Source organism: Phyllobates terribilis, unplaced genomic scaffold (genome assembly GCF_046119375.1).
Source record: "Phyllobates terribilis strain yellow unplaced genomic scaffold, ASM4611937v1 Scaffold_4__5_contigs__length_816908805, whole genome shotgun sequence".
NCBI lineage: Eukaryota > Metazoa > Chordata > Amphibia > Anura > Dendrobatidae > Phyllobates > Phyllobates terribilis.
Window position 1 is genome coordinate 442,080,614 of NW_027362764.1, and position 12,980 is coordinate 442,093,593.

Below are 12,980 nucleotides of genomic sequence, written 5' to 3' on the forward strand. Positions count from 1 at the left end.
GTGTCAGACTTCTTGTTTCCTGTGGCCTTGCAAAGGATGGGCTAAAAAAGTGGTGAAGTGATTCCGCAAAATTGATGTTACCAGCAGATACTGTGTTTCTGTTACGGTTTGAGTGCTGAACACACGACGGTCCAACGGTTGGCAAGTTGGAACTGTGAGATTCACTACGTGCACCACTGGTGTTTTGTGGAAAAGCACATGTAAGATTCTGCAACAGTCTCTGCTGATTCTCCTGCATGCGTGCATCCCTTTCTATGGCAGGAATAATTTCTGCAAATTTACTTTTGTACCGGGGATCTAACAGTGTGGCAACCCAGTAGTCAGGATTATTTCTAATTCTCACAATTCGAGGGTCATGTTGCAGGTAGTGCAGCAAGAAGGCACTCTTGTGTCTAGCGCATCCTGAAGCACCAAATCCCTGTTGTGTTGGTGGCGAGGTAACTATCATGCTTCCTTCCTCTGTCCTCTCCCTTCAAGCTCGCACAACAGAAATGTGATCAAGGTCTCCCTCATCTGATGAGTCTTCCATCAGTTCTTCCTCTACTTCTTCCTGGGCTCCTGCACCTTCCTCACTAGTTTGGCTGCTACCATGCGCCCTGGGAAAAAAACATTTCTCCCACCCTCACATGCCTGTCGCCTTGGTGCTGCCGACCGTCTGGACCTTGCAGATGTTAGCCCTTCTGCATACAACTCCTCCTCCTCTACTTCCTCCACCTCCTCTTGTGCCATCAACTGACTCCGAATTCTGTTTAACATGTGCTCCAGCATGTAAATCACCGGAATAGTCATGCTGATAATGGCATCGTCAGCACTAAACATCTTCGTCGCCATTTCAAAACTGTGCAGAAGGCTGCATAGGTCCCTGATCTGAGACCACTCCTCCAGCGTGATTTTCCCCACCTCTGGATCTCGTTGGCCCAGGTTATACGTCAGAACGTATTGCACCAGGGCTTGTCGGTGCTGCCACAGTCGCTGCAACATGTGCAGTGTTGAATTCCACCGGGTAGGCACATCGCATTTTAGCCGGTGAAGTGGCAGGCCCAACGACTTCTGTAGAGATGTAAGTCGCTGAGCTGCGGGATGCGAACGGCGGAAGTGAGCACACAGCGACCGTGCCCTCTGCAGAAGGCCATCTAGTCCGGGATAGTGGGCTAAAGATTCCTGGACAACCAGGTTCAACACGTGAGCCATACAAGGCACGTGTGTGACATTGCCCCGGCGAAGGGCCGCACCCAGGTTTGCAGCATTGTCGCACACGGCCTTCCCTGGTTTCAGGTCCAGTGGAGACAACCATTCATGAAACTGGTTCTCCAGAGCTGACCACAACTCTGCTGTGTGACTCACATTTCCCCAGACAATTCAAAGTAAAAACCGCCTGATGACGTTGAGCCCTGCTGCCAGCATTGTAAGGAGGTGTGCAGGATCCCTTCTGTGCAGTTAGAAAGTTTGTGGCATGACCAGACAGTCTTTGGGTGCAGGTGGAGGACCGAGAGGAGGTTGAGGAGGCAGAAGCAGTGGAGGAACTTTGAGATACAGAGAATTGATGCACAACTGGTGGGGACGGCAAGACTTGGACAGCAGCCCCTTGTCCTGCTGTCACCATAGTTACCCAGTGCCCAGTCAGCGACATGTAACGCCCCTGTACATGCCTACTCGTCCAAGTGTCTGTGGTGAAATGCACCATGTCACACACAGAGTTTCTCAAAGAAGCGTTGATGTTGTGTGCGACATGCTGGTGGAGCGCAGGCACACCTTTCTTTGAGAAGTAGTGCCGACTGGGCATCTGGTACTGGGGCACTGCGACGGACATAAGGTCTCGAAAAACCTCTGTGTCCACCAGGCGGAACGGCAGCATTTCTGTATCCAAAAGCTTGCAGATGGTGAAATTCAACCTCTTAGCTTTCTCATGGCTAGGAGGAAATGGTCTTTTACTTGCCCACATCTGAGGGACCGAGGGCCGGCTGTTATGCTTAGACAGGGTTGAGAAAGGTGTCCCCGGCAACCTGCCGATCTGTGAGGAAGATGCAGGCGGACATGTTAGGTTGCCTTGATCCAAAGGTGGTGCTATCGATGTCGGACAGCACTGAACAACAGCTGGTGTTTCCACCTCTAAAGAAAATGATGACCTGCCAATCACGCTGACTGTTGCGGGTAAAGAGGTGGCAGGTCTGCGTCCCAAAACAGGTGTGACTGCTGTCCCCCCAGTCACAGAGGATGAAGAGGCCACGGATGCACAAGATGTGGCAGACGGTGGTTGGCCCGGCCGGCTAGGCCGCATTGTAGCACAGTGAGCTTCCCACTGGAACTTATACTTCATATCCCTGTGCCGGTTCATGCATGAACTACTCAAGCTATGGATTTTTTGGCCTCTACTTACCTTTTGCAGACAAATGTTACAGATAACACGAGTTGGGTCATCTTTATCGATCTGAAAAAATGCCCAGGTCATGCAAGGCTTAGCACCCATGCGACCTGAAGAGCCACCACGACTTGTGGTCAGAGGCAGAGTTTTGTTTGAGGATGCAGTTGTTGACGTGCTTCCAGTACTACGTCTCTGTCCAGGAAGGCGCAACCTGACCTCATCGTCACTAGCATCCCCCTCCACCTCCTCTGCTGACCTCATCGACTGGCTGACTGTGGGTTGACAGTAAGTGGGATCTCCAACCGCGTCATTATCACCCTGTGTGTTATCACACCCGTCGTCCTCAGAGCCAACCTCTTCCTGCCCTGACAAAAAACTAAAGTTGTCACTCCAATCAGGTATTTGAGACTCAGTTTGGGAACTTGGGTCGACATTATTGTCAGAACCTTCTGCGTCTGGTCCTGGATCCGACTCATAATGATTCTGGGCATCAGTGCAGATCATTTCTTCGTCTGGATTCACAGAAGCTCTGGAGCCGAGCTCTGATTCCCAGGCTATAGTATGAGTAAACAGCTCTGCAGACTCAACCATCTGTTCTACCCCATACTCAGACCGGCAGCTGGATACTTGGGAGCTGTGAGGAAGCAAGTGTGATTGGGGTGACACCTCTGAGGACTGGAGTATTTGTGATGTTGAAGTTGAGGTGGAGGAGAGCCCACTTAAAGGACCACTTGATATCCGTTGAAGCACCTGCTGTTTTTGTGCCTCATCTGGAATTTGTAGCGATTGGCGTGGCCGTAAGAAAGGAATCTTATCACATTGTCCGCTAAAAGAAGTAGACATCTTAGTTTGGCTGGAAGATGGTCTTTCTTCTGCAGATGTTACTGTTGCTTTAACACCTACCCCACTGACACAACCTTTTTTTCCCTTTCCAACACGCCTATTCCCCTTTCCACCAGCAGCAGGCCTTTTTCCACTCATTTTGATGGTTAGCTAATTCACAACTCTGGAGTTGTTTGCGCAAAAAAACAGGTGGAGGTTAGAATAAATGGACTAATAGAACAAGTCCCACACACTGCTACAAGCCGAAATATTTTTTCAGAGCTAGATGCAGAAAAAAATTGTATTGAATTTGCAACCTGGTGGAGGTTAGTAAAGATGGACTAATAGAACAAGTCCCACACACTGCTACAAGCCGAAATATTTTTTCAGAGCTAGATGCATAAAAAAATTATATTGAATTTGCAACCTGGTGGAGGTTAGTATAGATGGACTAATAGAACAAGTCCCACACACTGCTACAAGCCGAAATATTTTTTCAGAGCTAGATGCAGAAAAAAATTATATTGAATTTGCAACCTGGTGGAGGTTAGTATAGATGGACTAATAGACCAAGTCCCACACACTGCTAGAACCCAAAATATTTTTTCAGAGCTAGATGCAGATAAAAATTATTTTGAATTTGCAACCTGGTGGAGGTTAGTATAGATGGACTAATAGAATGATGCTATGCCCAAAAGGTTTTACTTCACTAGGTGCAGTAAAAAAATTGGTATTCTATACACAGGTGGTGTAGCTTGCAACAGAGATAGGCTACTCCACTGACTAACACACATGGCAAGAGGCCAAAAAGGATTTGCTTTGCTAGATTTAGCCAAATGCTGTGAAAAAAACTTGCACAGCACTGGCACAGACCTGGCTGGCCAAAAGTGATAGGAACTGATGTAACCTAGCCCTCAAAAGGACTGCAATTACAATTAGTCTTTACTGCCAACCTATCTATTTAAGAGCACAGACCTGCCTGATAAAAGTGATAGGAACTGATGTAACCTAGCCCTGAAAAGGACTGCAATTACAATTAGTCTTTACTCCCAACCTATCTATTTAAGAGCACAGACCAGCCTGATAAAAGTCATAGGAAATGATGTAACCAAGTCCTTAAAAGGACTGCAATCACAACTATTCCCTACTCCCAAGCTATCTGTAGATTTGTGCGAAAATTGGCTTGAAATTAAAAAAGTATGGTGCACACAGCAACATCGGTGCCGTCTAACATGCAGCTGCAGCAGTGAGAAAATTATGGCGACGGGGAAAATGTCTGGGTCTTATAGGGCAAGGACATGTGACATACACTGCCAATGACACATGCCCTTGCTTGTGTGAAAAAAAGCAGTTCGCTCCGTGTGTGCGCTGCTGATAGGCTGACAGATTGCACCTCCCCACTGTAAATGCCGGAAAGAGAAAAAAAAATGGAGATCTTCATTATTTATGCAGAGATCCATTCCCTGCCCCCCCCACCCCGCTGTACACTCAAACTGCGTATTAACATTAATTTTCAGCATTACTGAGAAAAAATCCAGTTATGATTTTGGTGCACGAACAGTTATCGAACATAGCCTCGAACAGCCGAAGTTTTTTCAAATCGTTCGTGTTCGCCGAACGGCTCGAACACCGCCCAAAACAGCTCGAATTTGTGATTGGCGAACAGTTCGATTCGAACACCACTCATCTCTAATTATAAACTCTATTTTATTGTATTTTTTAAATAAAAATTATATACATACATATTTACATATATATGCATATAACAATTTATGAACACATTTAAGGTATTTTGATTGGGCAATTTCCTCCCCTTCGTAACTAGGCACATTTTTTAGTTTGATCATACATACTCTTTTAATGGCTCAACAAAATATTCAAATATTATTATTACTATTATTATTATTATTATTATTATTATTATTAAATATTCAAATAATTTTTGCATCTTTTTATAGGATACATGGGGCCTAACTTTTATGTCAGTTCTATATTCTTTTTTTATTCCTTTTTTTACTGATAAATGTTAAGAAAAAAGAGGAAGTATGTGTCTGTTTTTTACTTTTCTTTTTTTTTATGACCACAAATTACCTCTAAAACCATTTTAAGTTGTGTTCCCCTTTCCTAATAAATTATTATATATACTAAAATATTTATTTCTTTAATGCATGCAGAGCTTTTTATATATATTTATTTATGATTTTTTTACTTATATTTTAATTTATTTTACACACTGTCTTAAAAGATCCTTTGGGGTCATTTTTAACATATCAATACACTAATTCTAATTTTTAGTGCTGATTTGCCTTGTAACTGGGGCTGGTATGTTAGTCCAAGTTACAGGGGGAATTTTAGCCTTCTGCCTGCAACAGAGTTTACTGATTCTCTTAGGACACAGTAGCTCTTGGTCTTTTACTACACCCATTAATAACATGTTCACTTTAGCCCAGCCCCTAGATATGACATCAGACGCCCTGTCTAGGAAGCAATCTAGCATGGAGTGTATTTAACCTCCCTGTCAGGGTTCAATAGGCCTCTTCATTTCTCTTGAGTTGGTGATGCACTACACCCACTGATGGGTACCTGTCACCACAGTACACCCTCTCATTAGCCCCCTTCACCGATACATTCTATTGATGTTTAATCTTTTTGAGGAAGAATTACATTGGGAAGGATATTGGGGTTACTGTATTTACTATCTTGGTTCTGTCCTTGTTAGGGTGGGAGCTTTTGCATGGACGACAGGGACATTAGTCAGACTTAGTGCCTTACTATCCCTATGATTGACATCTGTTTTGCTCCGTATTTCAAGACATGACCTCATTGGATTTGGGTGAGATCTAACCAGTTTAATTGGAGCATGGCTAATATTGGGCATGTTTGATTATTGATTTGTTGGCTATGGTTATGGCTGATATGTTATTTGGTTTTTGCTTTTGTCTCCTCTTTTGTCTCCTCTTTTATGTGTCGGCCTTTCATTCATTTCTTTGTGGGCAAATCCGCCCTTTGTTTTAAATTTATTTAATTAAAAGTAATATTTTATTGGTAATCTCTCCTTGGTACTATATTTCATGATGTTACTTTATAATCCATCAAGTTACTACAGATTGTATTGAATATAAAACTTTGTAATGACTTATTATTATCAATAATTTTTTTATTACAATTTAAAACCATTTCTATAAAATGGAAAGTGAAATATTGAAGTTTACTGCCATTACATTTGCATTTCATACTTTTATGTGTAGTTAAGATTTATTTAATAATTTCATATAATATTCAACAACAAAAATGAAGAAAGAGCATTGCCTTGCTTTTAAAAAATAAATCTAATAAAGGCTTAATTTTAAAGGGAATCTGTCAGCAGGTTTTTGCTATGTAATTTGAGGACCGCATGAGGTAGGGATTAAAACACAGATTTCAGAGACGTATCACTTATCAATCTGTGTGCTATTGTTTACTACAGTGAAGGTTTTATCATCAGGACATTATCATTGCTGTGACTAGTTTGTGAGAGAGCACTCATCAGACCATGCCCCCTCCTGTAATAAGCAGCTAACTGTCAGCAATAAATGTACATACGGAGCCTGGTTTGGGTGGGGTTCATTTTCTGAGCTCTGACAGTGTCACAACTGCTGCACCCAGTTAACTGATAGATCGTTGTATTGGATCCAGGGTCTCTTTTCCTACATCATGCTGCAATCAGATGAGGTGGCAAAAACCTGGTGACAGATTTTCTTTAATACATCACTAATACTAAAGTTGCAAAAGAACAGTGAAACTTTACTTCCTTTCACAAAGATGGCAAAAGCAATTCTTAATGAACCCTAAAGTAGGTTGGTGACAATGCAACTGAGTTACTATCAACTCTTGTTGTTAAAAATTGACTGTTTTAGATCAAAGTATATTTGAGAGTCTGCTTTCTGCCTTAAACCTGCCTCATTATTAGGCCATTTTTAGGGTTGAACAATGATTTATAAAGGGAATTGCTTTGTACCTTTGCAGGTCCAGGTCATCATGCCCTATATGCTAGAACCAATATCAAATTCCATGAGAACTCAATATTATAAGCATACTCCATCAGTCAAATACTGATACTGAGGTTAGACTGAGTCATGTATCATGGATTTACCTCTATCTCTTCCCTTTATCCACTCCCTTGGTTGAACTTGATAAATATGTCTTTTTTCAACCATACTAATCATAAAACTATATTACACAATACTCACCAAAGTATAATTCCCATGGTTAGATTCATAAATGTATACTTTACTATAAAGAAAAATTATACTGAGTGGTGGGGGGGTTGACTGAGGGCTGTTTTATCAATGTTCATGGATTGTGCAACAGGAGCAATCTGATTTTCTATTTTCTTATGAGCTTATGAAAAGCAGTAAATTATATGGTTTGGATTTACTGCTACTGATTGGAATATATGTTACAATAAGCTCTGTTGTAACATGTATTAGCAGCTAGTCATCATACTTAATTCTGAACAATATTAAGAAGTAAAATTAATATTATTATCAAATAAAATACATTCTTAGTATTATTAATATTGAGCTGAATTAATTGCAGGCTGTTGGCACAGCCCTTTACAAGAGCAATGGTCTCTCATTTGGCCACGTGAGAAAAATAATTGCCCTTCTCTGGTTTAAAGTGCAATTATTGATTCAAGTGAATTTGTGTTTTTCTATTCCTTAGAGAAGCACTCCCATCAAAATTTGTATCCTATTAATATATTGCAATCATCATATTATATAGCACTACGTACTTACAATTGCTCTTTTTGCCCTTACACCTGCTTAATTCTTCTGTTTTCCATTAAGTCTTCTGTTTTCCATTATGTCTATGACATCACGTGATTAAAAACTGACTACCTGACTTCTTCTAAGCTCTATGTAGAAAAAGGAGGTGAATTTTTAATGTTTGACTCATCAGTCACTACAAAAGTCCCTGGCAGGGGGAGGCGAGGAGCAGCTGGGTCAAGAGTTGAAGAGGGGAATGATTTCTGCAGGGACAAGATACTTCCAGTTTATACATAGAGCAGAGAACATTGAATAATTAGCTGGGTAGAAAGGCAAAATGAGCAATTGTAACTATACAGTGCTATATAATATGATGACTGCAATATATTAAGAAGATAATAGCTCCATACACCTCCCCTCTCCACTCATAAATTTTTATAAACATCAACTGTCATCGCAAAACTCAACAAGCTGAAAATGTTTCTTAGCTGAATACAGATTTTATCTGGTAATGGACAGTGATTCATCTATTCAGGAGGAGAAAGAAACAAAATTCCCTGACAAAATAGATTACATTGTTTTTTTTTACCTTCAATTGAACTATTGATTTATGATTAAAATAAAAATAAAAAAAAAATATTTTTATGCTAAAAAATACTTAAAAATGCATTTTTAGTTTTACAGACTTTATAAAAAAAAATCCTTGCAATTCTCACACTGACCACTAAGGCAAATTAGCTAAGTTGTCACCTTGCAGAGCTAGGTTCTCAGACTGGAATCTGACCTAGTAAAACATCGGCATAGAGTTTGAATGTTCTCCCCGTGTTTGCGCAGATTTCCTCTTTGCATTATGCTTTTCTTATTACTCCAAAATTATACTAAGGTCACATAACTTCCTATAAAGTTGCAGCACTAGGGTCCTGGGTACAAATGCCACCAATGACAACATCTGCAAGCAATTAGTTTGTTCTCCCTGAATTTGTGTGGGCTTCCTCCGACACAGCAAAAGAGATACTAATAGGGAACTTAGATTGTGAGCCCCAGTAGGAACAGTCATGATTATGTCTGTGGAATATGATGGCTATAATGAGCAAAAATAAATACATTTTATTACTTTCTTGTACGGAATGCAGAATATATTTTAGACATTAGGACATGAAAAATAATACATTTAGAAACAAATACATCCAAAAGTTGTCTAATTTTTAATGCTATATAAATTACTTTTCTGTAGTCATCTCATTGTAATTACAGTCTGAGTAACAACACAGAATCTCAAAATTCACAAAAGGTGTTCATATCTCACATTAGCCCCTCTTTGTATGATCTGTAAAAAGAACTCAACACTCAGTTTTTTTAGATGCAATAATATGCTTTACCTTTCTCAATCCAAAATCAACTGATTGTGTTGTGTTAGAAAAAGACATATGCATGAATAGCAATGAAAAATAGCAATGAAGACACGATAACCAAAAGTGCAGAAAAAAATCTGCAGTATATAATTGTTCCCTGGTACAGTAACAGTAGTCAAACAGGTCACAGTAATAGGCAATACTAAATGGACCCTAAACACATTGATACATCTAGAAAATGGAGTTGTTGCACACTTGTTCTTTGTAGCTCGGTCTCCACTGCCTTCACCTCGCTCCACTGCTCTCTGTTGTGCTCCACATAGGGTTTCGCCTGTTGCCCATCGTGAATCTATGACATCACCTTTCTAGACCTATTTAAGGTCATTGATACACACACATGTGTCTTCAGATTGTGTTTTAAGACTCTGGTCTTGTGTATGCCACCTCTTTTGAACATTGAGCTAACCTGCTTCTTTCCTTGCTGACTTCACTACATCTGTCCAGCTTCACCCTAGATTCCTGAGCATACTTTGCCCTTGCTCTACACATACCATCCTATAAACTTTATCGACACCTGGGGACCGTTTAGATAGGTCCAATTCAGAAAGTTAGCCTGTTCACAAAGTTCTTCTTATAGGTTGTGTTAAGGAAAATGTAAACACCTAAGGTATCCTATTCGTAAGTGGCCATAAAGCAACCATATCATATTAACTCCAACCGAATTGCTTTACACAAAAGGCCAAAATTGAATAAAATATCAATTTTATTAAGGTAATAAAATAAAACCATATAGAAAAAAAACCCTGTACGAAGCATTTCATTGCGAAACACGCGTCGTGTGTGGTGGGTCCCCGGATTATTACTAAGGTAACATATGGCAATCTGTTTATATGCATACATATAGTAGCTGTGTACGGTGACTTATATTTTTAGCCTTATACTAGGAATGTTGATACACAAACTGCCTTTGTACTTTATTATATGCAGTTTAATATTCTCTAGCTGTATTTGAGTATAGCCTGTATAGGCATAAACATGCTTTAAAGCATGCTACTACTGTAGTCATATTCTAATTACAGTCTGTGTATACATAAAAACATTTATTGGCACAATAAGACATATTACTGTTGAACCATATTTGTATACAGCAACAACTGTGAGTACTATATTGATTGTCCCTTTTTACTCTTACTAATTCCAGGTGTACCCACCATGTTTTTGTGTGTTTGTTAGTTGTATTAAGGAGTTAAAACCTACTTAAGCACAGTGTATCCAATAGATGCATATAATCCCTCCACAGTGACCTCTGCACAGATCACAAAGTATGACTAGAAAACTATTATAAATCGGCAATAAAAAATCACTACGCTATTGTTTTCAATGGTTCAACTGCGCAAAAGCATATCTCTGAAATCTAAAAATGTCAGCTCAAAAAGGGATGGTTGACCTCATAATCATAGAAAGTAAAATAAAAAATCTACAATTAGAAAATAAAAACAGCTTGAAAAAAAGAATATGGTTCATTATCTAACTTTGATTAGTAAAAACATAGATGAGTAAAATATTTTAACATAGTAAAAAGTCAAATATAGAATCCTTGTCGTTAAAATCCAAGTAAATCAAAGCCAGGCAAGTTTTCACTTTAACTAAAAGCTTGAGATACTATTTTTCTAACTGCTTGCTTTCTTTGCATTTTAAAATAGAACAAAATGCATACCTTTCTTATAGTTATGACACCATTCTGTGTCGCTTTCTCTGTAGTTATATCAAACATATTCATTTCATCTCCGTCTATTATTCTGTATCTAACTTCTGCGTTTCTGCCAATATCTGCATCAACAGCTTTTATACGACCAACGGCTGTTCCAGTAGGAGAGGATTCTGAGACACTGAGATGATATGTATCTGAAATTGTAAGGAACAAAGGGCATTGCCAATATATTGTAATTTATCAGTAAAACATAATTTAAATCCACTAACATATTTTAGGCCACACTTGAGTCATTAATGGAAGTTCTCATAAAATCTTACAAAAATGTCCAAAATTTATCAATTGGCTACATTTCAAAATATTTTTCAGTGCTAAGTCTCATACAAATGCAAATATACTTCCTATTCTATAAGTTAATATACAAACTCTTTCTGTTAATGCTTTTGGATACAAATTGTCCTAAAATTAAATTAATTATATGGCAGAATATAATCTTGCCAAAAGGTCATAATAACCAATGTTTTTTGCTTTTTTTTCATTTTTATTCAGAAACAAAGATACAAATGTATATATATAAAAAAAGATGTTGCCATGCAAAAATCTCAAGTATTTGCATCTATAGTTTATTTATTTATTATACTTTGATCAATAAAAAAACAATTGATAAAATTTCCATTAAACATGTAAATGTTGTCTGTCAAGTTTCATTTAATAAATATTTTTGCCCCATATAACAAAAAAAGAAGAGCACTTACACTCCCTGACAGAAGTTATGACGCTTATTCATGTTATGTAAATAAAAGCTTATAACCTGACATTAAATTCATCCATTGGTCTTATAAATTACTCTTTTGATAGCTGAAACCCTCCCAAATTTGGTTTAGGTTAAGAAAATAAATTGGCATCAATGCTGAAATATTGATCATTTAATGAACACAGTGTTATGCACACGCCCGGGCTAAGCGGCGTGTGCGTGTGATTGATAGTGATTCCACTGGACCGTGCCGGAGAGTGAATGCCTGGAGGGGCGTGACTAAGTATTCACCCGATCCGACCAGGGTCGCACGACGGCATACGACGCCAGTGCACCAAGGAGGAACCGAGCAGAGGGACCAGGTGCTACTCCAGGACAGACCCCGGACACGGCTGTTGACCCACACAGGGGAATACAGGAACAGGCTGGTAGGCTGGCACACAGACTGGTGGGTATAGGCAGGCACGACTGGTATGCAGGCAGGCGGGTATGCAGGCAGGGGGGTAAAGGCAAGCACAGCTAGAGTGCAGACAGGGAGGCACTAGCAGGTAGGAACACAGGCGGGATAGGACCCAGTACACACCGGGACTCAGGAACAATACAGGCAGAGGGTTACAGGCAAGCACAGCTAGAGTGCAGACAAGGCTGAGCAGGGAGGACAGGGCTCTGTTCACACGGAACAGACAGGAAGGGAAAGACAGAGCCAGATACTCACACAGTACTTGCAGAGACAACAAGCAGGAGTTAGGTACGAGTTCAGACTCTGCAGAAAAAGGAAGGGAACGGACATAGAGGCAAAACAGGTAAAGGACAGGAGAGAGTTCAGACTGGAACTGAGTGTACGGAGGAGACCGACACTGCAGAGGGATACAGGAGCGGGTCTGGGAATACGGCCCCCAGAGAGGCGGAACGAACAGGCAAGGAGCGTGTTCAGACAGGACAGACCAGACACAGGAGCGGGTCTAGGAAATCGGCCACTAAAAGGCGGAACGAACAGGCAAGGAGCGTGTTCAGACAGGACAGACAAGATACAGGAACGGGTCTAGGTAATCGGCCCCTAGAAGGCAGGAGGAACAGGCTAGGAGCGTGTTCAGACAGGACAGACAAGAGAACACAGAAAGGAGTCAGTTCAGACACGGGAGCTGAAACAGAAAAGCAGGAGACATACAGGACTCAGTTCAGACACGGGAGCTGATACCGCAAAGCAGGAGACATACAGGACTCAGTTCAG

At 40.3% G+C, this 12,980-nt stretch overlaps 1 protein-coding gene across 2 annotated transcripts in view; it reads right to left on the reverse strand.

Annotated features, from left to right (window-relative positions):
- The window catches only part of LOC141265485 (cadherin-10-like), an 847,801-nt gene that overhangs the window by 246,210 nt on the left and 588,611 nt on the right, over positions 1 to 12,980 (reverse strand). For both annotated transcript variants that reach the window (XM_073678636.1, XM_073678635.1), the window contains one exon: positions 11,002 to 11,189. In XM_073678636.1, the coding sequence (XP_073534737.1) occupies positions 11,002 to 11,189 (188 nt within the window). The remainder of the gene's footprint in view (positions 1 to 11,001; positions 11,190 to 12,980) is intronic.